Raw genomic sequence first — 27,939 nt, 5'->3', positions numbered from 1 at the left:
TTTGGTTTTACAAGCAGATCTATTTATTTTCCTAAATGTGCTGTACAATTATATTTACAACGAAAGACAAACTTTGTACACTTTGGAAAAAATTCATATATTCTAAAAACCATACTTCCACCATTTCTACAAATGGTCTAGATATTATGAACGGGTACTATACATTTTAAAAAATTTATAAATTTATTATAAAATAATGTGTTTAGATTACCCGTTTAACTATATTAAACTTAGCTGGACGGAGTTGTTTCAATGGTCAGTCAAATATAAATATTGGCAGTGATTTTAAACTTTTATTACAAAAACATTAAATAATCTCTTTTATCTCTATAACATCACAGATCTTTAATAAATTTATCCCATTCTTTTTTCTTTTCTTTTTTTTTAATATAAAAATTACTCTGATGTAAGTGAAATTAAATTTAAAAGTAAAAATAAAAATATTAAGAAATATATTAACCCTGTTGTAAAGTTATATTCTTGTTGTTTCATTCTATTCATTGCATTAATTTAGCAATTGTCCGACTTGATTAAGTACAAAAAAAAATTGTATAGACTTTGCGACCATATACATAACATAAAAACACCCTTTGACAAGTTTTCTTAACATTAAACAAACTAAACTAACAAATTTATTTTAATCCTCCAGTTCTTGTTTGTGAGTTGTGTGCTACAAGATTTCTGGTTGACTTATGAGTATTGAAGATATTAAGTTCACTAAATAAGATTGACCCAAATCTTATCATTTCTTTCAATCACATCAATGACTTGTTTAATTCATTTGGACAACTAAAATTTATAAGGTATCAACTTCTGAGATCAAATTGCAGTTTCAGACTGTGAACTGTAGCCAGGAGGCCCAGAGACAAGAAAGTTGTGACTGTGCCTGTACGATTGCGCCCTGGTACCGTGATAATTGGAGTAGCTCGACCGAGCTGACGGTGGGCGTTCAGGTTCATACGAGAACGAGTTTTCCGGGCTGTGCTGGAACATAAGATTCGTGTGGCCCATGCTTCTTGCCGCTGACTCTGAAAACCAATAAAGATAAAATATGAAATAAATTCTGAACAATCGCAACCTTTGATTTTAGTATTATTTGTTAAAATTGAGAAATATCATTGAGGTGATCGTCCTCGCTTACTAATTCTTGGATTTTTTTCTGACAGAACCAACACTTCAACCACTGAAAATTATGAAAATTTGAATAAAAATACCAAGATGATCAAAGACGATCAAGCAATGTCTCCCAAACTATAGGCTGTCTTTTGAGTGTGATGATCAAAACACTGACCTTGTTGATCAATAAGTCTTGATACTGGATTAGACCTAGGCCGTCGTCCTGAAGACCTTGTTGAAGACCTGCTGTGGCTGTGCCTCCTCGGGAATGAATTCATCGGAGCGTTCGTACCAGTGTACATCTGCGGAGGCATTGACCCTCTCGATATACTTCGCCGTTTCACTCTCCTTGGCGTCATGGGTTTTGCCCCGGCCGCGCGGTTGTCAGGCTCTGCAATTTTCATTATACTGAACTATTCGGATAAAATTGAAAATAGATAATAAATACCTTCACTAGATTCAGTGCCAGCACTGTTATTAATTGGTAGTCTAGGCATCAAGTCAACGGGAAATAGAGGCGTGGTATTTGACTTTTTAAAATTGGATGGCACTAAAAATTACATCAAACAAAAAATCATCAATCCTTATTGATTAAATTTTTGTTTTCTATTATTTTTGCCTTCCCATCCTGCTGTTTTGGTATGTCAAACATGTTTTGGCTTCTTGCCATCTTTAATGATGGGTCTCTGTATAGAAAGGCCAAAGCAGTGGGGATCGGAAGGCCAAAATTATTGGAATTAACCGAACTAACCAGATGATAATATATAATCTAATCTTACCTGCTTCTTCCCCATTTTTAATTGTACTATTTACAGAGAAACCTAGGTAAAGGCCAACAATCTAAAGAACAAACACAAAAAGTATATATTTTGTCTGAAAATTTATCTATACAAGAACCAATATTTCTTACTGCAAGGATTGCGTGTATTATAGCTTGAGCCGCCTCAAGATGGTGGTATGGGATTGCACACCCAGTGATGAGATCAGGTTTGAGAGGATGCCATGGTTGGGTGTCTGTGTTTGATTGGTTAGGGAGGAACAAGGCCTTGCATCCTGGGCCGTTTGCCTCCCACCAGCTCACGCTTCCAGTACCCAAGCTCAAAATATCCCAATCCTAAAAACCAAAATAAAAATTAAACCGCTTGTTCTTACAAAAAATCTCCAACATCCTTGTATTTTTTATGATTACATTGATTAAACATATAATTTATTTAAAATTTTTGGATAAAATGTACTCGCCTTATTTAAGATACCAATGTTAAGGTAGTAGCATGTGATAAAGCAATTCCAAGCAAACCAAAACAAGGTCCATAGCATATACTGAAAAATAAAATAAAATAAAATTGACCATCCTATCTCAAGTGAAGAATACTCACAGCTGCAATATAACTTGATTTGTACTGCCAAGAACCAAATATCCCGAATATCGAGAAGATTATTTGGAAGAGGTTGGCCAAAATGGGACCCCACATGTACCCAAGGAAGTCAAAAATCTGCCTCCAAACTGTTGCCACCTTATGAGAGAAAATAATAATTTGCAATTTAATAAACAAAATATAAAGGACAGGGATTCATACTTAAAATGTATTTATTGATCAACTATACATATAGTAAATATAGAATTAAAAACTGGAATTTTGATCAAGTCTGGCACCTAGAAACTAAAGGGCATCCTACCCTCTACACATTTCCTCATCTTTAGTTCTACCTGGTTGACAAGTAATATGAAGTTTGTAGCTGTTTAATGCTTGTGGGAGGTGGTGAACCATGTCTAACCCATCTCTTTATCATGTCCCATAAGAGTTCTATGTAATTCACGTAAGGAGTATGTGTTGGCCAATTCATTGTCGAAATCCCCTTCAATCTCCAAGTAATGGGTGACAACTCAAGGTACAAGTAGTAAGCATAATTATGCATTAATATGAAGTTGTCCCCAATAAAAGAAGCAAATGGGACCCCAGCTTCCAGAAGACCATCCCAAATGTACCAAAGTGTGGTCAAAATCCATTCTGTAAGGTAATCAGTTTTGACTGACTTTGAAAAGGCTTTGTGTCTTGCATGGCACATGTCCCAGTCATCTGATTGCCACAAACCAAACCGGCAGTCATATGTGAAGAAAACAGACCCACATTGTTAAAATATCCAAGCAACATGCAGATTTGTGAATATGATCTTTCTACCCAATAGTAGAGAACCTGATGCGGGACATCTAGATACTAGGCTATTCTCACAAAGCCTTCTGATGTTTTAAAGTTCACCCTTACATTAAGCTGGGTTTCCACTACACGAAAATCACTCGTGAAGCTTGTCTCGCATTGTGAATACTTAATCGAGACTGTGAAAACTTTTGGTGCGAAGATGTTTTGACGTTAGCCGACCGGCTGCCCATTTTTTAGTGCACATCAAAGAGTTTCACGTTGTTTGTTCCTCTCCGTGTAAATGCACTTGTCTCGAGTTTGAGCACAAACAGGAGGATTGCATTCGACTTATCCAAATGTTTCACAGCTACCAATTTTTGTGGGATGCTAAAGATAAAACTCATCAAAACAAGAACAAGAGAAAGGATGTGTGGAAGGAAATGAGCATCAAAGACAAAAAGTACTGCCATGATAGCAAATGCTGTGGCACAAATGGCATGCTTGTTTCACACAAACAGATGGCTCACCTTGTTTCGTCTCATGGAAATAGTTAATCCGAGACGGCGTTGTGCAAGTAATTTTTGCACGCAATCAAAACCCACTTTTATGGATCGTTAACTACCTACCAAAGAAACCATTATATGACAGTTCCTTGGTGATGTCAGAGCAATAACACACTATGTCCGTCATTGGCTAAAGCAACTGGCCTGGCCGAGGCTTTCTCGACTTAAACCATGCTTTTAAGAAAAAAAATAATTTTTTACAAAATTTATTCTTTCATAAAAGAAAACAATTTAAAAAACCAATTAACTCACTGGAAAGTATGGAAAGTGCACAAGTCATGAAATTGAAATAATTTTCTTTATTTTTAATCTAAAGAGTGTAAAAAGATTAGTAACAATCTATAAAGGTAAATGACAAGTTATTAATGTTGAGTTTACGTTTTAAGTTGACTACTTAATACCTATAAATACACGTTACATATTATTATGTTTATGTACATCCAAAAAGCTTTTATGTATCCTCGTACTTTACTTGCTCAGCCAAGCAACATCTCAATATTTCTTTTATAGTTTGCACTTCTTTCCAATGGAACTTCACTAAGTATTACTGTATAGGTAAATTAAAAAAGATTTTAGTTCCAGCAGATTTTAATAATTTTCAAACTACTAGAACTAAAAGAAATAAAAGTTTATTGAATTTACCTAAACAATAATAGATAGTGAAGTTCCATCGCAAAGTAGTGCAAACTATAAAAGAAATATATACACAAGTGTCCCTTTTCATTTTATTTTTATGTATTTAATTTTGTCTTTAGCATTATGTGAGGTGTATTTTAAACATATTAATTAATACAAAATTATCAACATAGGAAACTATTGTAGTTTTTCTTTACCACTTGTGAAATGCAGATGCTCAACAGGGAAAGGCGTTTGTTGCAGCCCATAATAAATCCGCTATTCGGAATTTGTAACGATTTGGCGACGATGGGTGAAATTTCATCTTAATTTCGTCCCGATGTTAAATTCAGCAGGCTCAAGTCACACTCATTGTAAAACGTAAATAAAACACAAATACAACTGTACTGTTTAGGAGTCGACCATAACAACCGCACGAGACTCGCAGGTGGGGGAAGAAGACCAACTGTTGATCCTGCCATCGTTTGTGATGTCATCTATGATCGCTCTTTTTCGAATATTTAACCCGGCCGAATTCGAATAGAGTTCATTAAGTTCTAAGCTGTATAGTCACAAGGGCATGAAACCAATTCTTTAAACTTTCAAACAGAACCTTTTTAACATCTACTTTATGCTTCTTGGGCAAATTGTTTTACCCAAGTGGTCAAAACTGACCTCAAACCATAAGAAAATCAACTAAAACTTATTCCGAGAGAAACTTTAAAACATACTAAACTAAATTCACTATTTTCGTGGTCCGTTTGACCAATTAATACATGACAATTAATTAAGGTTTTTAGTTGAGATGAAAAAAAGTTAATGGCACGAGAGGGATTCGAACCCACGACCTTCGGCTAGATACGCCGCTGCTCTACCACTTGAGCTATCGTGACCTCGATCCACTCGGACATCAACTCCCCATCTCAACCCCACCTTATGAGTTTTCCCTCCTTTTGCCATTTTTCAAATGTCGTGTAATCGGTTAGGATTCTCGAAGACAATTGAAATGGCGACGGAGAGCTTTAGTGAAGTGTACTTCATTTTTAAATAATAAATTCACTATTTTCGTGGTCCGCTTGACCAATTAATACATGACAATTAATTAAGGTTTTTAGTTGAGATGAAAAAATGGCAAAAGGAGGGAAAACTCATAAGGTGGGGTTGAGATGGGGAGTTGATGTCCGAGTGGATCGAGATCACGATAGCTCAGGTGGTAGAGCAGCGGCGTATCTAGCCGAAGTTCGTGGGTTCGAATCCCTTTTGTGCCATTAACTTTTTTTCATCTCAACTAAAAACCTTAACTACTAAACTAAACTCATTTCAGAGTAAATCTAAAGATCGAACTAAGTTTACACTGACATCTGGAAAACGAACAATACAAAACTTAAATTTTACACCTTGAAACTATGTCTACATAACAGACTGATATAACTGTGATGTGTCTCTGTATCTAAGAGGCGTTACCTGTTTTTGTTTAAGTTTTTTAATAAAAGAGTACTATATAAGTGCTTAAAGATTATATATATAGAAAACAAATACTTTGAGTGAGTAAAAATAATTTTATTGTATATAAAAAATATTTTTTGCTGTGTATAAATTCATTTTTTTCAACATCTTACATGTATTTGTTAAATTTAAACAATGTAAATTCCAGACCCTGAAGATGATCTCAATAAAGATCGAAACGTTGGCACGATAAAGAAAATGTTTTTCTGAAACTCTGAAACCTACATACAAGTGTATTTTTGAGTACAGATTTACTGTTTTTGTAAAAAATTCTTTAAAACTGACTGAAATGTTGATTGTAGGACCTTGAGAATGACCAGTGAGCTGAAACCGGTCAGTAATAAAGTCAATTGGACGTTGAAAGTCTATTTATTTTGGCCTGACATCATCAACCTCCTAAACAGAGTATTAAATCTGAGGCCCACAGCGTTCCACTGCCATAACTGATTATTGTGTACCTATTCCAAAATAGACCTGTTTAGGTCGCAGTGGAGGAAAGAATTGTCTTCTGCATCAAAAACTCTTAAAAATATATATTATGTACTGTATGAAAGTATAGATTTGATCAAAAGGGAAATTTTGCTGTGATGTGGGGTTTTTTCGCAGATAGTTGTTGACGTTAGTAGAATACCCGGGCGGGTAACCGGCTTTTGAGGTTGCCCCGGATAAGTTCGCCCGGGCAGGGGATTCATTTTTGACCGAGGCGGGGGCGGGTGCGTGATCCCCTTTCGCTCACCTCTCTCGAGTGTCTGTTCGTGTTTTCTTTTCTTTTCTTCTTTTTTTTTTTCCTTTTTCACCGGTTTCGACTGGCTCAAAATCCTGCGCCTCCCTGGACGAGGGAATATAAAGAAATCAACGAGCGACCGTAGACCGGCTCTCGGGCTGTCGTCTGCTGCAAAATGTCAGGAGATGCACAGCCAAGGAAAAGGAGAGACAAACGAAGGAAAAAAGGTTTGTTCTTTATCCCTCTTTATTTATTTTATTATTTTTTAATATCAATATTTTCATAATTCCCTTTATGACTTGACGAGTTCGCTTAACGCAAATTCCGGTCAATGATCCTCGCGGGACTCGATCAAAAGTTCCTTAAATAATTTTTGTATTATTTTTGCGATGCAGACCAAAAGGATGAGCCGCGTCGAACCTTTTGTTCCGATAGGCCATTGGCCAAAAAAATGGCGAATTTAGTATAAAAATAGCTTATTATTTTACGTTTTGTCGAGTTATTGATAAACATTGCTACGCGTTTTAAACATTTTCTTAGACACAAATTAAACAAAAATATACATAACTATTGGTTTATACCTAGCGCTAAAAAATTACTTTAAAAAGCAATCAAGTTTTTTTATCTGACAAAATCAAGTTAATTTTTTGAAAAATTTATTACATCCACATATCCTTTGAGATGTATAGTGCAAAGTCATTGCGTTAGACTACTGAAACCGAATTTTTTTTACATTTAGTTAATCTTGTAAGAATTCTACTTGTGTCTGAGATGAACCTTCATCTTGGTCGCAACTGAAAATTTTGGTCTGTCAGACATATTTCAAGTTCTTGCTAACTTTGGTGGTGTGTTTTAGAAGCTGGATCAATAGAATTTCAAGTTGTTGAGTTATTGTCAAGTTATTAATTCACATTTCAATTTCTTGCCATCCTCACTAGTGGGTTTTTTTTTTATAAGCAGGAAGAAAACAACACCAACAAATTTCTCGTCTGGGTATTGTCTTTCCCTGCTTATGACTCAAATAGTACAGCGAGGATACTTACTGTTTTACTGGTTATGCTACAGCTCTAGTTAGGCCTTCTCGAAAATTCAAAAGCCGACCTCCGCTTTCCTATGTCCATTCTCATGCTCCCATCTTCATAAGGTCCTCCTCAAGTCGTACAAAACAGTGGAGGGCAGGGTGATCAAAACGATCGGAAATTACCAACCTAAAATTTACAAAAAACAGTTATTCGTTAATTAATAAAATGGCCAAAACATTCTGCTTCTATTTCACCCATACGTTTTTTAGATATAAACAAATTACAGAAAATATATTTCAATTCAACAGACTAGATGTACAACACTAAATAAGGTGTTTAAATCTTAAAAAGACTAATTATATTTTTACGAGGACGACAGATGGAATTATTTCAATTTAAAGTGTTAAATGTATCAACACTTTTTTACTCACCTATAATCTGAAGATCCAAATTATTCGTGAGAATTAATTCATATGTGTTTTTTTGTCCTCAATTTTCAAAAAGAGGCAATGAGGCAAAGTTCTTTTTGTATTTCTATTATATAGTAATTTTAGAGTTTTATCTTTTTTTTTAATTTTATTTATTTATTTTTTTTTTTTTTGGGGGGGTGATGACAAAACTCTTTTTGAACCTGGCTGAACTGAGTACAATTAATATAATAAAAATTATAGTTGATTAGTATTATTTTCTTAATTTGAAGTCGTCATTTAATACAAAAGTTAATTTTTAGCTGAATAATAATCCGCCAATTGGTATTGTGCATTGATGAAATAGTGCTGTTTATCTTTTCATAAAGGATTAGTGCAGTTGTAAATAGACTCAATCACATTGAATCAAAATTGTGAGGATAGGCCAAAAGGGCAAAGTGATTGGATAGAGCCAACCTAGAAATAAATATATTTCTAAAATTTATATCCAACTTTAATAAACAAAACTTCTACAATTTACACATTTTATTTATTATTATACTTATAACTAGTCAAGGTGGGCATTGTTTAAACATTAAATTCAGCCTAAATTTCTCCTGAATGTACACAATCATTTCAATCGTTTACGCACAAATCGTCGATGAATTAGTTCATTTGCCAATTAAAGAACTATTGTTTTGCAGTTGGACTTTTATTTATTTGTAGTATACTTTCATTACCTCAATGTTGTCTGAAGAAAAAATCTTTATTCGCAGACAATTTAGTCAAAAATGACATGCTACATGGGGGGGGGGCATTATATCTATTCTATACACATCTGTTTAGCATTTAGCCTGACTAGTGATACCACAAGAAATGTTAATATTAATAAGTTGATTTTTTTCCTTTCATATCTTCATTTTCTTCTTTTTTTGCCCTTCTGCTTACTATTTAAATTTCTAAATACATTTCTATCTATTTGTTTATTGTGCTGCCACAAACTGATAATATATAATTATAATATATAAACAAATAATAAGTAGTGATAAATAATAAGTATAATATATGCATAATCATAAAAGCCAATTTTGGGAAACATGTTGTTCCAATTTGTTTAACCATAAATTAATATATATTCCTTTAATTTGCAATACAATAAAAAATCACAAATTTGACTTTTTTTTAAAAGCCATAAAACTTAAATCAAGTAAAATTTTCTTTTATCCATCATCCATGTTACAGATATAAAATGTATTAATTTATTTACTTATTTGGCTTATCACTTTTGTTCAATGTCTACCTCCCACCCATTTTATTACTGAAAATGAATCCTTTCATCTAACCAAAGTCTTTTTGCTTTGTTTGTATCTTCTCAAAGATGTGGTTTTCAACCGTCAATATCGAATATTATATTTGTAATTGGATCTATAAATAAGGCCAAACGTCGTTGTAGTTTCACCGTGTTCCTTGGTTTCTATTAGTGTCCCAGCCCTTGCCAACATTCGGAGTCCAAAATCTATTTTGGGACAAGTTGGATCTGACATTCTTTACTGCACACTTTTTACGTTCTCTGTGAACAACCTTTGATCAAAGAATGATGGCAAATATGGATGATTCGATGATTAATCTGATCATTGGGCCTGTTTTTTTTTTTTGTTTGTTTTTTTAATTTAATTTTTTTAATGAATATTAATTTTTTCTATTTTTTTTATATTATATTGAATTTATTTGCGTCCATATTAGATGTGGTCATAACATGTATATTGAATCGTCTACAGTGCTAAATGGAGTGAATTTATTAAATAATCATGGCCATCTCTTTTAATGAATTGTAATTGTAATAATTATTATAAATAAAATATAATAGGAGGGAATACCTTGCTGGTGGTTGAAGGTTTTAAATTGCTAGATATTCCACTGTGGTCATTACCTACTGCCATAATTATCGAAGATCTGGCCTTATTGAACAAAAGAGAAACATCTTCTCTGATGATCAAGGCAGAATTCTTGCGAATTTTAAATAGCTATCCCAATTATAAAGTTTAGAAAAATTTTAAAAAGCTAGTTATTATCTTTCTTCCGAGTATTTGATTATATTGTAGATTGGGTATGTTTTATGGAACTCAAACAACCAATTTTTTAATTTAAAAAAGAGTAAATTTTTGTCAATGACACCTTCTAAGGTCTGGAAATTGTTTTTCAAAAAATGGAAAGAATGTTGCACGCAATGCATCTGGAAGAATGTTAGGGAGAGGACAAGGTAGTCCTAAAATAAATATTTTTTAAATAAAAAAAAACTGGTTGTTGTGAGTTCCATAAAAACATACCCAGTCAACATATTGCATGAACAACTTTTAAAAAATAACTCAAAACCTCTTACAATTTATTTGATTATAGTTACTTTGAGTTAGGTATAACATAAAATAATGAGATATTTATAAACAAATTTGTTTATGGAAAAATTTGTCATTTCTCCTTTGGCAGTCACTTCATAGTTCTATAAACTGAACTATATGGTTTAAACAATAATCAAAGTTAATATTATTTTTCTATTCATTGTTTTTACATTAATTTTTAAAAAGTTAATTTACATATTATAGTAATATCTTTTTTTAATATTTTTCAATTACTGTCGACTCTTGATAATTCGAAACCCAAGGGATCACAAAAATAATTCGAATTATCAAGGTGTTTGTATTATCAAGAGGAAACAAAAAAAAATTGTTAAGAGTTGATATGCATTTGTTCAAGTTATTACTTAAATTGTACATACATAAAACATAATAAAACTAATGAATAGATCAACTGTAAAATTGAACATTATTACATTTTATTAAAAAACCCGTAAAGTGGTTTTTGTTACAATCTGGCATCCTACATCTGGCATACAATCCTCTGTCTAAATGGTTTTATAAAGTGACCAATGCTGAAAACATGTTGACAAAACACTGACTGCAGAATATAACAAACTAGAGAAAAGTCAAAGAAACGTTGGGCTGTAAGGAAATAAACAAATGTGGAAATTTAGAGGAATATAAAAAAAGTGCAAATTATAAAGATGGGAAGTGCTCCATTTCGATTAATAGCATGCTTTTTCTCCCCCATTACGAAAAATATTTCATATTACCGAGTGTATCAAAATGCACAGATTTTGTTCAATTTACCTGCTGAGGAGTCCGTATTATCAAGATATTCAAATTAACAAGAGTCAACTGTATATTCAACTTTGATTTCCTACAGGAATTCTAGAAATCAACTCTTCTATTACACAAAATTGTTATAATAGTGTAATAAATAATGTAATTGTTTTAGTGACAGATGAATCAATAAAAAATAAAAGTTGCTGTAATTATCTTAAAAATGTCGATTTACTTATAATTACTACCAATGCTTAATTTCTTGGGTGAACATCATCAAATTATAAAATAAACAAAACAAACCCTTTTTAATAATATATTTCTACAATGGATGAATGATTAATCTTTGTTTTACTTGACCATAACCCTTTAACAGAAAAGAAAATAAATTTTTGTCATCATCAGGACATTTGGACCAACGACGTACCGAAGAATATGCTGAGGAAAGGGAGATCATAAGGAAATTGAGCTGTGCTGAAGAGCCAGGTCCAAAAATTTATCCTGTAACAGTTTGGAGTTTTCCTTCATAGGAACTTTTTCTATTTGTTACTTTTTCTTGCATGACAAATTTATTGAGGTCATACCCAAATTTCAACAAGGTCCAGTAGTTAAAGTTTTGCTGTACTTAAATTAAATTGTACAGTGGGGCCTGTGACATATTTATGGGATGACCTTTATTTGACAATTAAAATTTTGATGGAAGTAAGTTATATTGTAGTATAAGGTTAAGGTTTAAAATTGAAGTGCATGCTGTTTTAAACTACAACACATAACTTAACAAATCATAAAATGTAATATGTTATTACGGGCGAATTTGATTCAAAGTTTCTTTTTTTCAGGCAATATACTTTTTTATTGTTAATCCCCTAGCTTATAATGTTGAATATCATTTGCAGATGAAGAAGAGATTTTTGCAAAATATACACACCCTACTGATGAAATAGTTCATGTACATAAAGATGACGGAGTTGGAGGCAATGTCTTTACCAAGTTGATATTTTTCTTGCTATTAGCAGGAATAGGTGTTGTAGTTGGGCTGACGCTGATAGAATATCGAGGAACCACTGATGGTAAAAAAATATTGTAATAATACATCTAGGAGACATTTTTTTAAATCATGAATTGCTATTACAGAAGAAGCTGGTTTGGTAAAAGATACACAATGGGTAGCAACAGTTCAAGAATGGGTCTCCATGGTACCATTTTATGGTAAGTTTACTTTGTACTAGACAATAATTTTCCCTTCATTTTACTGAATTAATGTAAAACGATGTAAACAAGGCGAAACAGAACAAGAAAGTCATGCTTCCGATGAACATGAAGAACTAGATGAACATGACCAAGACGATCATGATCACAATGAACATGATCAAGACAATCATGATCACAATGAACATGATCTAGATGATCATGGCCATGATGATCATGATCAAGATGAGGGGGAGAAGTCAAGTTGGTTTAGTCTCGATTTTAGTAGCTTCGGTTGGGAAAATAAAGAGACAGAGAGTTCTGATGTGGATGAAACTCCATCAAGCTGGTTTAGTTGGGATTTCAACTTATTAGGTAGTTCTGAGAAAGAAGAAGGTGTCGAGAAACAGGCTTCTGGTGAAGATGATAACGAACTAGAAGAACAAGTGTCAGAAGAACTTGAAGAAGAGGAAGAAGAAGACAATCTTTCTCATGATCAAGAAGTAGAGGAAGAAGAAGAGGAGGAGGAGGATGGTGAGAATGATGATCAGGATGAGGAAGAGGAATATGATAAAGATGATGATCAAATTGTTTCACAAGAAGAAGATGAACAAGAAGGGCTTGAAAATTTCTCTGAGAACCAGGAAGAAGAAGAGGAGGAAGAAGAAGAACAGGACCTACCATTAGAAGAGGAAGAAAATGTTTCTCAAGAATATGAGAAAGAATTGTCTCAAGAGGAAGATAATGAAGAAGAAGAAGAGGTAGAACAAAGCGAGGAGCAAGAAACTTCCAGTAAGTTTTGGAAATGTGTGAAAAATGAATAAAACGTTTGGCTTAACTTCATACGCTACAAGATAATTTTGGAGTGTTCATTACCAGTTTGCAGATTTGTTTGTCTTCAAGGTTGAAAATAAAATTAAACTTTGACTAATATTCTACTAAAAACATAATCTTAAAAAGGTCCAATGTCACTTTTTCACGAAGGAGAAAAACAATTAATTTTGAACCACAATTTGCGATGACTTTTTTATTTAGATTTTTAGTTATTTATTTAACTCATTACAGTACTTGACCTGTATCTGTTTTTAATAACGAACTTAATTTGTAGAAATTATAAATGATGGGGTGAGTGTGGAGTTAAATCTTTTTTAAAAAGAACTTAATTTGTTTCTTGTTTAACAGGTATTTTTTTAACAAAATAAAATCATGATGTACTGGTTTATTTAATAATTTGTGCAGATCTAACAATTTAAATATCAATTATGAATATTTTCTGTGGTTTAAAGAACTTATGCTCATTGTAACTTTTTATTTTAAAGGGACCTTCCTAGCAAAAAGTTTAAACAAAATGGAAGACAATCAAGATGTTAGTGAGGAAGAATTATTTCCAGAGGCAATTGAGGCTCTTAGAAGAGAAGCTGTAAGTCTCTAAATTATACTTTCATTTTATGTTAATGTGTACCTTTTTTAAATATTTCAGTCAGAACTTTTAGAACAACAAGCAAAATCTGATAAAGAAGAGGTAGAGAATGATGATGAAGAAGATGAAAACAGAGAAGATGAAGAAACAGAAGGAAGTATGTGGGGTTTTTAAAAATCAAACTGAAGCATTAAACATATACAAAACAACAAAAACTGTTTCAATTGGAGGGATATGCAAATCATAAGTCTTGTTGTATATTGATTGTGATTTCAGTGGCTGTAAAATTTGGAGTGGGTGTGGCTCTTATTGTTGTCGCCCATGTAGTTCTTGTTAAGAAATGGAACAGTTGGGGTTTGTAACCACTTTCGTATATTCCGTATAGTTTGTTGTTTTATTAAATACAACTAACAAGACTTATAGTTGCATACCTCTCTACTATAGCCCGTTTCAAACAATTTAGATTATTTGTGTTTATTTGTTGTGCTTTTTTTGTGTGCACTAGATGTGTGATTTTAACTAACACCATACATTTCATGAAACTGTTGACAATATTTTTAGAATATCTTGATAAATCCATTTTTTGTTGGTTCATTCATGACATGCTTGATATGCATGTTAATGTCTAACATTTTTAGCTAAAACAGTTATGCTCTTTTTTTGTTAAAATAATTTATAATAACCTAAATGAACTGGCAAAAAATGTTTAGCTGAATTAGTTTCTTAATTCATTTTAAAAATATCACTTGGAAATTAATAACTTAATTGTTTACAATTGGAAGAGTTTTAGTTTTACCTTTATTCATTCAATCCATCACAGTTCGTGGTCCAATTGACCAATTAAGTTTTTCAGTTAATTAATCTTTATGAAAAGTTTTTATCACAGCCAATACCTTTCAAAAAGATTAATTTATTTATTCATTCATTTGAACAAATTTTAAAAAAATTGTTTACTTATTTTATTTTATATTTATTAATTTATTTTGTTGATTTGGTACGTAGAAGAAGGGCATCTCACAACTGAAATGCCACAGATGGTGGCAAGTCCACCATCTCCTCCTGTTGAAGAACCTCCACCATATTCACCTCCAGTTGAGACACCGGCTACAGCTTTCAGTGAGCCTTCATATTTTGCAGAATCTCTCACTCCAGGTGAGATTAAAATATGCTAGTATTGTAAAAATAATCTATTTTTCTATTTTTCTTTATGCAGAACCTAAATTGCACCCAGAGGAGGAGGAAGAATATGAGGAAGAAGGCGAAGAAGAGGAAGAAGAAGAGATGAGCGAAGACGAAGCGCCAATCAATCCAGACGTGTATGAAAAGATCATCGCTAAGTATGGCCAGCCATCCCCCGAGAGCAGTGATGTAGAGCAGTCTGACGATGGTGACGGCCAAGAGTATTCAGATGGAGGAGATGCTGAAAGTGTTGGCGAAGAGGAAAGTGGAAATGAAGTAGAGGAAACTGATCCAGAAGATGAAGAGGATGAAAAGCCAACAAGTAAGTGACTTTGGAGGGAAAAAAAAAGTTTTCGGGGAGTCTGAAACAGTGTTTACCTTCTGTCCAGCATTTTTTTTTTCTTCTTCTTCTTCCTTAACTATAAAGCTTGGTAAAAATATTTTTTAAATTATAACTTTCAACTAAATCAGTATCCACCTCAGAAGATGTCCAAGTTCCTATGCAATCCGCATTTTAATGATTTCTTATTATTATTTTGCTTTTCTTGTTGTTTTGTCATTATTTGAAGTAGTAACGTTAAAATTTCTTTTTAAAAAAATAAATAAATGGAGTTCTTCATAGAAATAGGGGCACAGTATAACTTTAACCTAGGAAGTAGAAGCATGTTCTCACTTTTCTACCTTACTCATCAGCTCTTCTGGTGTAATTTATGCAAAAGATTTGCTCTTTTAGTCCCCAGACTTTTAGGTAGGGGAGTAGGAAAATGGCCAGCAAGAGACAAAGGACTCTATGGATGGGATGGTTTGGGTATTCCATAACACATTCATTACGACTCATTCTGGAACAACGCATTAAACCCTTCTCCATATACGGGATGTCATTCCTGAGTAACGCACCTTTTCTAAAAAAATCCCGCTTTCAAAGCTTGTTGTAGGAAGGATTTTTGGATTTTTATTATAGCTTTGTTACCATAACTGTGGTCTTTTTTTTCTTTTTTTTTTTTTTTACGAGGGTTCGCAACAGCAGAGGTTATATGAACCCTCGGGGTGCCGGTGTTTTTGAAAAAAAAGCCCATTTGTAAATATGTTGGGTTTGAATGCAGGGCCGCTGGATTCGAACCCGGGACCTTTAACTTACAGTGATGAGCGCTGTGTCAATGCCTAAACCGTTGCGGCCACCAACGCCCCCTTTATTTATTTATTTTTATTTTATTTATTTATTTTTTACCTTTTGAAATTTTTTTGAAAAAAGATTTTTTTTAAATCAAAATTTTACCGTATTTCTTTACAAATCAGTGCCCTAACATGTTAAACACCAGATCCCGATCAGTCCCTTCTTCTTATCTATTGGGGAATATTGAACAAGAAGAAGCTATATACATGAGAAGCATCTGGAAGAGATGAAAGGTCAACTATTTGTACCATTTTTATATTCTTCATTTCACAGCACTACCTAGTAAAACTCCATTCTTTAAAATGAGCAAAAATGAATTTAAAAAAGTTAAAACCATGAAAAATAGACATTGTTAAAAAAATTTAAAGTAGAAAATTTTTATATGTACCATTATTTATCATCATAATAACCAAATTTAATAAAAAATATTACTTACAAATTAAATAAAGAGAACAGCAGCTAAAGAGAACAAGTTAAACTTATGGAGATTTTTCTTTACAAAACCCTAAAAACTCAAAGTATTTTAGCATTTAACAGTCGATTCATCAATTCTGTTATCTTATTTAATTCACTATTTTCGTGGTCCGCTTGACCAATTAATACAAGACAATTAATTAAGGTTTTTTAGTTGAGATGAAAAAAAGTTAATGGCACGAGAGGGATTTGAACCTACGACCTTCGGCTAGATACGCAGCTGCTCTACCAACTGAGCTATCGTGACCTCAATCCACTCGGACATCAACTCCCCATCTCAACCCCACCTTATGAGTTTTCCCTCCTTTCGCCATTTTTCAAATGTCGTGTAATCGGTTTGGATTCTCGACGAAAATTGAAATGGCGACGGAGAGCTTTAGTGAAGTGTACTTCATTTTTAAATCATTAATTCACTATTTTCGTGGTCCGCTTGACCAATTAATACAAGACAATTAATTAAGGTTTTTTCATCTCAACTAAAAAACATTAATTAATTGTCTTGTATTAATTGGTCAAGCGGATCACGAAAATAGTGAATTAATGATTTAAAAATGAAGTACACTTCACTAAAGCTCTCCGTCGCCATTTCAATTGTCGTCAAGAATCCAAACCGATTACACGACATTTGAAAAATGGCAAAAGGAGGGAAAACTCATAAAGTGGGGTTGAGATGGGGAGTTGATGTCTGAGTGGATCGAGGTCACGATAGCTCAGGTGGTAGAGCAGCGGCGTATCTAGCCGAAGGTCGTGGGTTCGAATCCCTCTCGTGCCATTAACTTTTTTTCATCTCAACTAAAAACCTTAATTAATTGTCATGTATTAATTGGTCAAACGGACCACGAAAATAGTGAATTTAGTTTAGTAGGTTTTAAAGTTTCTCTCGGAATAAGTTTTAGTTGATTTTCTTATGGTTTGAGGTCAGTTTTGACCACTTGGGTAAAACAATTTGCCCAAGAAGCATAAAGTAGATGTTAAAAAGGTTCTGTTTGAAAGTTTAAAGAATTGGTTTCGTGCCCTTGTGACTATACAGCTTAGAACTTAATGAACTCTATTCGAATTCGGCCGGGTTATATATTCGAAAAAGAGCGATCATAGATGACATCACAAACGATGGCAGGATCAACAGTTGGTCTTCTTCCCCCACCTGCGAGTCTCGTGCGGTTGTTATGGTCGACTCCTAAACAGTACAGTACTACAGTTGTATTTGTGTTTTATTTACGTTTTACAATGAGTGTGACTTGAGCCTGCTGAATTTAACATCGGGACGAAATTAAGATGAAATTTCACCCATCGTCGCCAAATCGTTACAAATTCCGAATAGCGGATTTATTATGGGCTGCAACAAACGCCTTTCCCTGTTGAGCATCTGCATTTCACAAGTGGTAAAGAAAAACTACAATAGTTTCCTATGTTGATAATTTTGTATTAATTAATATGTTTAAAATACACCTCACATAATGCTAAAGACAAAATTAAATACATAAAAATAAAATGAAAAGGGACACTTGTGTATATATTTCTTTTATAGTTTGCACTACTTTGCGATGGAACTTCACTATCTATTATTGTTTAGGTAAATTCAATAAACTTTTATTTCTTTTAGTTCTAGTAGTTTGAAAATTATTAAAATCTGCTGGAACTAAAATCTTTTTTAATTTACCTATACAGTAATACTTAGTGAAGTTCCATTGGAAAGAAGTGCAAACTATAAAAGAAATATTGAGATGTTGCTTGGCTGAGCAAGTAAAGTACTAGGATACATAAAAGTTTTTTGGATGTACATAAACATAATAATATGTAACGTGTATTTATAGGTATTAAGTAGTCAACTTAAAACGTAAACTCAACATTAATAACTTGTCATTTACCTTTATAGATTGTTACTAATCTTTTTACACTCTTTAGATTAAAAATAAAGAAAATTATTTCAATTTCATGACTTTCCATACTTTCCAGGCCAACTGTCGAGTGAGTTAATTGGTTTTTTAAATTGTTTTCTTTTATCCAAACCGATTACACGACATTTGAAAAATGGCAAAAGGAGGGAAAACTCATAAAGTGGGGTTGAGATGGGGAGTTGATGTCCGAGTGGATCGAGGTCACGATAGCTCAGGTGGTAGAGCAGCGGCATATCTAGCCGAAGGTCATGGGTTTGAATCCCTCTCGTGCCATTAACTTTTTTTCATCTCAACTAAAAAACCTTAATTAATTATCTTATTTAATGTAAAAATAAACAAATCTTACTTTTAAAAAGCAAAAAGTTGGTTAAAAATAAAACTATTTACATCCAATTTTCTCAAGTGTCAATGGAGCTATACCCGATCTTTTAAAAGCTGGTTTCACATTGAATCTAAAAACTGCTTCAAAGTGGGGATCCATGAAATCCTAGCCATTAGAAAATGGTGCCAACCAATGGCCTGAGTCTCAATACCCGCCACTCTGAACGCCCTAAGGAAAATGTTAATTACTCCTATTGAAAATACGATTTGTTTCAAGAGCCAATAGAATAGGTGGCAATAGGTGCTCCTGTCTCAACTTGGATCACAGGGTCATATTTCAAACATATCAAACTGAGAACCTTTTAAGTTTTAGAAGAGAATTAAGATTGGTAAATATTTATTTTAATAGCATTGAAAACTTCGGGAAAAGTAGAAGAAGAATCTGAGGGAGAATACGAAGAAGAATCAGACGATGAAGTAGTGCAAACTCCTGCTCCGAAACTTCAACCAACGCGTGGAGGAGGACCCAGGGCAACTGAAGAAGAGGTACCAGGGCACAGATCCATCCTTTTCTTGTCTTCAATTCTATTTTTTACTTCTTTTTTTTTTCAATTAAATCATTCAGGTGTATGTTAATTCTGATATTACAAATGAGGAGGATTGGAATGTAAGGCAGGAGCTGGACATGGCAGATGAGGAATTTAACTTAGAAGTAAGTTCAGTTCTAGAATTAATTATTTATTCTTTCAAAATAAAATTCTCATAAGAGGTTTATCAATAAACGGGTGATTTTCAGGAATTCTATTTTTAAATTTTACCCTAACTTGTTTAGTTTTCAATATAACTGATTTTTTAAATTAATTTTTTTTTTTTTTTGCTTTTCTCCAAGAAATTATTACCTACAACAATTAGTAACCTTACTAATTAGTAATTGTACTAACATGTGAACGCTTTTTACAAATTTCTTTGCATTTATTGCTATTTTATTTTGTTTTCTTAATTTGGATATTTAATAATGTGTGAAAAATAAAATAAAAAATGTTGCTAGTCACATTTAAAAAACCTGTAACAGTATGAAAACCACCAGTTTTTACCTCAATTTAGGTTAATAAGCATTTAGATTATTGTATATGTGATTGTATGGTTTGCAGTTTTGAAAAATCAGTGATGTATTTACCCACAGTTTACCACCTTTTATACTCACTGGTATTCCATCTCTGCAAAATGGAAGAGAAAAGAAGTTTTTATTTAGTGGATTGTTTGGTTTTTCTTTTTTAAATAATTTTAAAACATTAATTTTATAGCAAAGGATAGATCTTGGCTTAATTTTTTTATGTACGTTTATGGAGAGTATGCGTGTTTAAAAGAAATTTTAATGTTGTTCTTTTGTATTTATGTGTAAAAAATCTCATTGCATTTTTGTAATTTTCTTGATTACCTAAGGAGTTCTACACAAAAAATTTAACATAATTATCATGTGAAGTAGTTTTTTTTAAACCACGCATGTGCTTGTTTTTTTAATTGTTTTAACAATTTCCTTTCCCTCCACCACACCAGCATTTGGATAAAGCATTTGCGATATACGAGAGCGTGCTAAGAACTAGGCCTAATTCCCCTCGTGCACTTCATGGAAAAGCTCAAATTCTCGATAAACAAGCAGAAATGAAACGGAGCAATGCAATACTACAGGAAGCCATCCAAACTTATTTAATGGTTGTCAATCAACCAAAAGTTCCTCCGACCCTTTTAAAATTGGCAGCATTAAGGTGTATCAATAGAATAAGATTTAGAGGTAATAGTTTATTGTTTATTAATTATTTCTTTAAAAATATTACAGTAGTTTATTTATACTTCAGGACAATACATGCAATCAATTCCACTGCACAAAACTTTAATAAGCACGTTTAAAAATGAACCCGATTATCGAAACGACATGGGCATCACCTACCTTATGGTAAACAGGTATTTCTCATCTTCGAAAGTATTTTGAAAAAAGGCCACTTAAATTAATTGTTAATCATTCGTATAATGAATCATAATTATATCCTAATTTTTAAAATAATCTGTTACTGTAGACTTCAGGAAGCTGGTGATGTTTTCAAATCAGTCCTTGCGATATGGCCTAAGGATGCCATGGCGAGATCACATTATGGCCTTGTTCTTAAATTGCAAGGTAGATTTGTATTTTATTTTTTTATTTACATGCTAATTAAAAAATAATATTCGCAGGAAAAATGAAAGAATCTATTCCTCATTTGAAAGAAGGCCTTTTGGCCGACATTCCTGCTACTAGAGATGCTAGGCTTTACTTTCATCTTGGGGATGCGCTGGCTCGAACAGGACAATCATCAGAGGCGATGGAGGTGTGTTTAAAAAAAACCTTCAAATTTGCCTATTTCTTTTAAAATATTCATTATTTTTTTCTTCCCTTGCTTTAACAACTTGATAGCTTTGTAAGTACATTAATCATATGAAGTGTACTTTGATCATTGAAACTTCCATTGTGGTCGAAGGTGTACTCCAGAGGAGTTGAAAAGGGCATGTTCAGGTCCAAATACCAGCGATCGCTCTACAACATCGACAATTTGACAGCAAGGCCTTGGTGGACTCACGAACAGACCACTTACCAGAATTTCTTCAAGTACGTAAGAATTTATTTGTTGTCATAATAATTATTGTATTCTTAACATAAATGAATTTTGCAGAAAACTTGAATCCAATTGGAAGATTATTCTTAATGAAGGTTTGGCCGCCCTCAAATCAAGAGGCGCGTTTAAAAATGAGGCTGAGAATTTAAAAGATGCTGGAGACTGGAAGCAATTTGAACTGTTTGCAAGAGGTAAGTTTTTTTAAATAATGGACCAACTGTGTATCGTATTTATTTAATCTTTTTGGGATTGATTTTTGGATTCTAAAATGCATTCCCTTGCCTATAGTTTCAGCCGCTACATGACCCCCACAACCTGATTTACATGCATAGAATTCAAAAGCGTCCATTTTGAATCACTCTTACCTTTTTTTATTTAGAAATCGTAAGATCCGGTCTGGTGTGATGTAGGTTTCAGAAAAACATTATCTTTATCGTGCCCACTTTAAAATAGCTTTCAAAAATTATAAAACAATTCAAACACTTTTTTCCAAAATTAAAGATCCCACACCAATAACAAATAAATCTGACGTAATCTACAAGATCAACTGTTTAAACTGTCCGGCAACTTACATCGGTCTTACATCCCAATATCTGGACAAGAGAGTAAAGCAACATATCTATGATTGCAAAAAACCCAAGCAAAATCCTACAGCACTCGCTACCCACCATCTTGAACACCAACACAATTTCGACTTCAAAAATCCAAAAGTATTACACACAGAACAAAACAAACATAAACGTAATTTCTTAGAAATGGTTTATATCAACAGAGATAAACACAGCATCAATTACAGAACAGATACATGTAAACTCAGTCGCAGCTACGCCAATATCATTAATCAAATTCAATACAGATAACATACCTATATCATCACATTACATTCCACACATCAAATATTTTTCACATAGTCTAATTTCCCAACAATTTAGCTTTCCTTTTCCTATTTATCCCTTTCTATATAATCCTGAAAGGATAATCTGGCCGAACCATTACCAACACATTTTTTCCCTTCGTCGGCTCTTTTCACCTCAAAGAAGCCGACGCCTTATACAAAAATGTCTTTTCTATACCGACATCCTTCCCCACCCCTTCAAAATCCAACGTATATAAACACAAAATAGCAAAATCTCACTGGCACTCTCGACACGACACGCAAGAATGGCACAATTACACAGAAGACAAACACTTTGAGTGAGTAGAAATACTTTGATTGAATATATAAAAAAATATATTTTGCATTGTATAAATTCACTTTTCCACATCCAAAATGTAATTGTAATATGGAAACAATGTTTGTAAATCCCAGGCCCTGAAGATGATCTCAATAAAGATCGAAACGTTATGACGGAAAATGGCTTTCTAAATTCACAACTTTGGTTAGCCGTTCAAATTTTTCGTACATTATTTCATTCAGTAGGGGCACCCATCAGAAAACAGTTCAGGTTGTGAATTTTCAATAAAAATGTCAGAAATGGTGAATTTTGTGTACCCCTTCACCTCACTTCGAACAATCGCCAAAAATTATTTTTGGCCGATTAGGCTGGTTTTAATCTCATTCGACGCGGAAATTAATCCTCTGCAGATGTTGTTTCGAGCTGTTTTACGGTCAGGCTAATGGTTTACTAACAATTTCAACAATCGCCAAAAATGATTTTTGGCCGATCAGGCTGGTTTTAATCTCATTCGATGCGGAAATTAATCCTCTACAGATGTTGTTTCGAGCTGTTTTACGGTCAGGCTAACGGTTTACTAACAATTTCACGAATAATGTCAAAAAACATGGTTTTTCATAGTTTTTTGTCTGTAGCTCGAAACTGAAGGGTTTACAGACACAGGTTCATAAGACCTTTTTTACTCAGCGTTCAACTTCCTATAAGATCTGGAAGTGTGGCTGAATCGATTGGGGCCACCCTGAATATATATTTGTGAGAGTAGTAACTGAATTGAATATGCAAAACTCCTTAAAAGACTTTATATTTACAAAACAAGAACAAATTTTGCATCTTCCATCTTCCAGTGTCTCTCTAACCATCGTCATCATTAGTGCCTGTCTACCTTACTGTCGTCATCTTTAGAATCACAGCGGCAATAAATAGGTAGATTTTTAAAAAAGTATTCAGAGTCGAAATAAACATAAAACTACTCAATATTATGTCTTTTCTTAAGGGATGGCTATAAATAAGCCAACTATTTTTGTAATGTTGGAACTGGAAGCGATGTGCCTGGTGTAGTGCGTCTGGATGGAGCTCCGCTGTGTTGTCCTGGAACGGGTGTGATTGATATATCCTGATGCCCAATATTCCATTGATCTTATCATTAGTCCCAATCAGCTAAAAAAAAAAAAAGTACTGCTGAACCTTGAGAGGATGATGGGAACAGAGGCATTCCCTTCAATGCAGGAGTAAAAGGAGTGGTTTCCTTTACACCGAGGACACTGTCAAAGGTCCAAATAATTTTTTTTATTCTTGCACTTCGAACAATGCTGTAAGGTTTTCAGTGGAATAGTTCCAAGAAATGATTCTTCGAAAAACGTAGCAACCGGTCAAGTTTGAATGGTGATTTTCATTATCGTTGTATTATAATGTTCAAAATCGGTTTCGGTTTTGTTAATAAGAAACTATTCAGAGGCAGATCCAATCTCCTTCTGATATTGTATAAGAACTTATCCGTCATTATGGATGATAATAAAGTAATCCAGATCTTCACATTTTTAACTGCATAAAATCCATAAAGGAAGTATCTAAGCTGAATCCAGACACTCCCCCCCCCAAGCTCACTTGCTCCATAAAAACCTGGCAAAGGTCTAGCCCTCTTGTCTATGTTTTTGCAAACAACTGTCCTGTCGCATTCAAAATCCAACTTCTAACTCTGAGTTACTTTCAAGTACTGACCAGTGACTAACTCTAACCACTGACTTGTGACCAACTGGCCAGGGTCAACTCAATTACTGACTATTCTGTACTCGTGTTAATTGTTGACTGTCCTATGACCACCCTTTTGCAGCACTGGCTATTTGCAAACCTCCCCAGAGGGCTCTATGTGGGGCTTTCTTCCCCATGGCATCTACTACCCTCTGGCTCCACCATTTTACATTTCTTGAGCTTTTCTTTGTAGGGTTACTCGAGCATTCGAAGAAATGTGTTACTTCGGCTTTTACATGCCCTCATTTAATTGTTCAATACAGTTTATAAAATCTTTACAAAATTAATTATTAATTATTTACTAAACGAATTAGCTATACAAAACAATAGCCTCCTCATGTTTTTAAATAAGCAAACAATTATTGAACCTGTTCTGGATTTACCGAAAGTTTGAATGTAAAACCAAGTTACGATTACATTAAAAAGTCATACATTACTCATTTTTCTGATTAACAAATATTTTTTAAATTGCTTTATGAACTGTGCATATCAGTCAAGGAACGTTTATACGTATGCAATGCGTTTTTTTTGGGGGGGAAGGTTTGTGTGAAAAAAGGGGCCAGGGACGATGGTAGGAATCAAACCCATGACCGCAGAGTCTATGAGATGAGAGTCTATCACGCTGGATACTTGGCTACTGTGGTCCCCCTAAACAAATCTTTTAAAGCACGTTCTTCTTTTTTTTTAAATTAATAATAAAATAAAATGTCTTCTCATGACGTATTTAAAATTAGGCCAACTAAAACTGAAGGCACTTGGCAGACAAGAAGTGAAAATGAGAAATACAATTAAGTAGATGTAAAGGAGGATAGGAAATTGGGAACCTCAGGAGCACCAGTTAGACAAAAGTATGACATTCCCAAGAGATTTAGATATAGTGGCAGAATGGTTTTCCAGAAAAAGGAATGTGTTGCAATTTCACAAAGTTTGAGTGAAAGGCCAGATTGTGAACAGAACTTGGAGAAAAGAGTGGTTCGTTGATGATGAGGACGGGAAAGGAAGGGTGTGGAAGGTCTCTATTCACTACCGAGTTGTCTGCTGCACATTGGATTCAACTTCAGACCAATAGATGCTGTGAGTGTCCAACTAGAGCTTAAAAAAAATGAGAACGAGTTATTTTGTCCCTAGTCCCGAGAAGGTTATGATAAATTAAACAATCTTTATAATAAGAGTGATTTATTGTTATCATTTGATTATGAAGGCAATATTTGATATTTTCTTTCTAGTCTGGAAGAATTGAGGATATTGTGAATTTTGAAATAACTCTCTCAGTGAAATACATCATTGATGATATTATCAGTTCAACTGTAATTTAATCATGTCAAGTTCTTCATTTGATGAATACTTACATATTATTGTCAGAAAACAAAGACATCAGTATGTCTTAATATCGGGTTGTCCGGAAAATAATGCAGGATTTTAAGTTTTCATTAAAAAAAATCTATATAAAATATTCTGTTTACGTTTACAGGATTACTCATTTGTATGAATGTCAACACTTATTAATCCTCTTCCAAATGATATTGTTTGTTTACCTCTGTAGCATTCCGCTACTTGGAAATAATTCAGTCATCCTTATAATGTCAAAGCGAGAATTTCGTACGATTTTCTTTTACGAGTTTAAACTCGGCCGAAGCGGAGCCCAAACGGCTAGAAACATTAACCAAGTCTGGGGCGAGGGTTGTGTTAATGAGTGCACTGTGCAAAGGTGGTTTAAAAAATTTCGGGAGGGAGATTTCAGCCTTGAAGATGAAGAAGGTCGTGGAAGGCCTTCCTCTCTTAATGATGATGTTCTGCGATCAGTGGTGGAAGAAAACCCCAAAACAACTGTTCGAGAACTTGCAGAGCAACTCAAAGTCAGTAAAACGACCGTCGCTGACCACCTCAAGGCGATTGGAAAAGTGAAAAAACTCGAAAATTGGGTTCCACACTCATTAAACGATCGCCAAAAAAATCAGCGCTTTGATGTTTGTGCATCACTTCTTTGTCGAAACAAAAATGACCCATTTCTGGCCAGAATTGTTACATGTGACGAAAAGTGGATTCTCTACGATAACACTAGACGTTCTGGACAGTGGCTCGACAAAGGAGAAGCTCCAATACATTTTCCAAAGCCCCCAACTCATCAAAAAAAGGTAATGGTTACGGTATGGTGGGCTTCATTTGGTTTAATACACTACAGCTTCTTAAATCCTGGCGAAACCATCAATGCTGAATCATACTGTAACCAAATTAATACCATGCATCAGAAATTGGCAGTAATGAAGCCCTCTTTGGTCAATCGGAAAGGGCCCATTTTGTTGCATGACAACGCTCGACCACATGTGTCACGTGTAACGTCACAAAAATTATTGGAGCTTGGCTATGAAACTTTGCCTCACCCACCCTACTCTCCGGACCTCTCGCCTACTGACTACCATTTTTTTAGACACCTGGACCACTACTTACAACACATAATATTCAAAAATCAAACGGAACTGGAAAATGCATTTATTGACTTTATCAATTCTAAAAATTCTGAATTCTACTCAGACGGAATTAATAAGTTACCAACACGTTGGGAGAAATGTATTGAGAGTATGGGAAATTATTTTGATTAAAGAACATTGCTTTAAAGTAACTAGTTTCTTTTTTTTTGTTTAATACCAAAATCCTGCATTATTTTCCGGACAACCCAATATAATATTTTTCTTATAGATTTGAATTTTACACTGAATTAAATTTTATTATAAAAAAAAATCAAAAGCGTGTTTTAACTATGGATAATTGTTTAGGTGTTAAATACAAAGAAAACTGTCTAAAGACGCCAAAGACATGTTCGATAATTGAGGAATTTGAGCCAGCCAGGAGTTGCAAAAGGGGCCAGAGCAAGTTCAGCGTCATGGAAGCCGGGACGCACGTCTGGGCCCACTGCGGTCCCACCAACTGCCGATTAAGGGCTCACCTTGGTCTTATCGTCCCCAAGAATACTTTCATTAGAGTCGCCGATGAGATAAAGTGAATGGTAACCTTTTAAACCCTGCAACATTTTAAAAATAAATGGTTCAATTTAATTGCAGAAGCTGGGAGGAGGGTAAGGTATTCATTTTTGATGACAGTTTCGAGCATGAGGTGTGGCACAACGGTACTTCACATCGATTGGTACTTATTGTCGATGTCTGGCATCCCGAATTGACCAGGCAGCAAAGGTTGACACTCTCACCTATTTAATAATGAGGAATTTAGAAATAAAACTCATATATCATTAAAGTGCTAATTCCGGCCATATTAAAAAGTAAAATTTGAGATTCTATTGTCAATTTTTTATTTTACTAAATTTTTACTTTTCATGTTTGTTATAAATAAATGTATTGTTTACACTGTTGTAATCTTGAATTTAATTTGGCTTCCCTAGGTGGTTTTTTATTTTTTATAAATAAAAACATTCATTCTGGTAAATAATAAAAACAAAATGTTTTTTGTTATGTACTTTTATTATATCATAG

The 27,939-nt window shown here is 33.7% G+C and overlaps 2 protein-coding genes and 1 long non-coding RNA gene across 11 annotated transcripts in view; 2 read left to right on the top strand and 1 right to left on the bottom strand.

The window, feature by feature from the left end:
• Positions 1-919, top strand: part of LOC106670363 — a 35,848-nt gene extending 34,929 nt beyond the window's left edge. Inside the window, exon 4 of one of the 2 annotated variants that reach the window (XR_001341064.2) lies at positions 831-919. This is a non-coding gene — a long non-coding RNA (uncharacterized LOC106670363). The remainder of the gene's footprint in view (positions 1-830) is intronic. The other variant, XR_001341065.2, reaches the window with a different exon arrangement.
• LOC106670360 lies at positions 1-8,224 on the bottom strand. 2 transcript variants are annotated; one of them, XM_014400619.2, is made up of 9 exons: positions 8,116-8,224; positions 7,706-7,870; positions 2,493-2,630; positions 2,356-2,436; positions 2,027-2,230; positions 1,896-1,956; positions 1,565-1,666; positions 1,292-1,507; positions 1-1,028 (listed from the first exon to the last, which is right to left on the bottom strand). In XM_014400619.2, exons 3-9 carry the CDS (start codon positions 2,586-2,588, stop codon positions 820-822), a joined length of 969 nt encoding a protein of 322 aa, XP_014256105.1. In that variant the 5' UTR covers positions 2,589-2,630; positions 7,706-7,870; positions 8,116-8,224; the 3' UTR covers positions 1-819. The 2 variants fall into 2 exon arrangements, with proteins under 2 accessions (XP_014256105.1, XP_014256104.1); XM_014400618.2 differs by lacking the exons at positions 7,706-7,870; positions 8,116-8,224 and adding an exon at positions 4,651-5,131.
• Positions 6,585-27,717, top strand: LOC106670352 (aspartyl/asparaginyl beta-hydroxylase). Of its 7 annotated transcripts, XM_014400597.2 has the most exons (20): positions 6,587-6,889; positions 11,634-11,714; positions 12,125-12,298; positions 12,363-12,437; positions 12,510-13,208; positions 13,736-13,836; positions 13,897-13,993; positions 14,113-14,190; positions 14,839-14,988; positions 15,050-15,337; positions 19,292-19,428; positions 19,508-19,594; positions 20,440-20,674; positions 20,739-20,844; positions 20,958-21,055; positions 21,112-21,245; positions 21,396-21,523; positions 21,588-21,721; positions 27,229-27,451; positions 27,514-27,717. In XM_014400597.2, the coding sequence occupies exons 1-20, from the start codon at positions 6,838-6,840 to the stop codon at positions 27,662-27,664; spliced, it is 3,228 nt and encodes a 1,075-aa protein (XP_014256083.1). In that variant the 5' UTR covers positions 6,587-6,837; the 3' UTR covers positions 27,665-27,717. The 7 variants fall into 7 exon arrangements, 6 of the variants coding, with proteins under 6 accessions (XP_014256083.1, XP_014256084.1, XP_014256085.1 ...); XM_014400598.1 differs by lacking the exon at positions 14,113-14,190; XM_014400599.2 differs by lacking the exon at positions 11,634-11,714 and having other exon boundaries at positions 6,588-6,889.
• The last annotated feature ends 222 nt before the right edge of the window (positions 27,718-27,939 follow it).

This window comes from Cimex lectularius, unplaced genomic scaffold (genome assembly GCF_000648675.2).
Source record: "Cimex lectularius strain Harlan isolate CLEC.00 unplaced genomic scaffold, Clec_2.1 scaffold69, whole genome shotgun sequence".
Classification (NCBI taxonomy): Eukaryota; Metazoa; Arthropoda; class Insecta; order Hemiptera; family Cimicidae; genus Cimex; species Cimex lectularius.
This window is presented reverse-complemented; position numbering and strand designations above follow the sequence as displayed.

Excerpts from the sequence above, each read along its gene's own strand:
- LOC106670360 (XM_014400618.2), bottom strand. The coding sequence starts at position 4,701 with ATGGGCTGCAACAAACGCCTTTCCCTGTTGAGCATCTGCATTTCACAA. Across the intron at positions 2,231-2,355 it reads ACATTGGTATCTTAAATAAG|GATTGGGATATTTTGAGCTT; the intron begins GCGAGTACATTT and ends TTTGGTTTTTAG. Across the intron at positions 1,508-1,564 it reads TGGCACTGAATCTAGTGAAG|AGCCTGACAACCGCGCGGCC; the intron begins GTATTTATTATC and ends TGAAAATTGCAG.
- LOC106670352 (XM_014400597.2), top strand. The coding sequence starts at position 6,838 with ATGTCAGGAGATGCACAGCCAAGGAAAAGGAGAGACAAACGAAGGAAA. Across the intron at positions 15,338-19,291 it reads AGAGGATGAAAAGCCAACAA|CATTGAAAACTTCGGGAAAA; the intron begins GTAAGTGACTTT and ends TTATTTTAATAG. Across the intron at positions 27,452-27,513 it reads AGAGTCGCCGATGAGATAAA|AAGCTGGGAGGAGGGTAAGG; the intron begins GTGAATGGTAAC and ends ATTTAATTGCAG.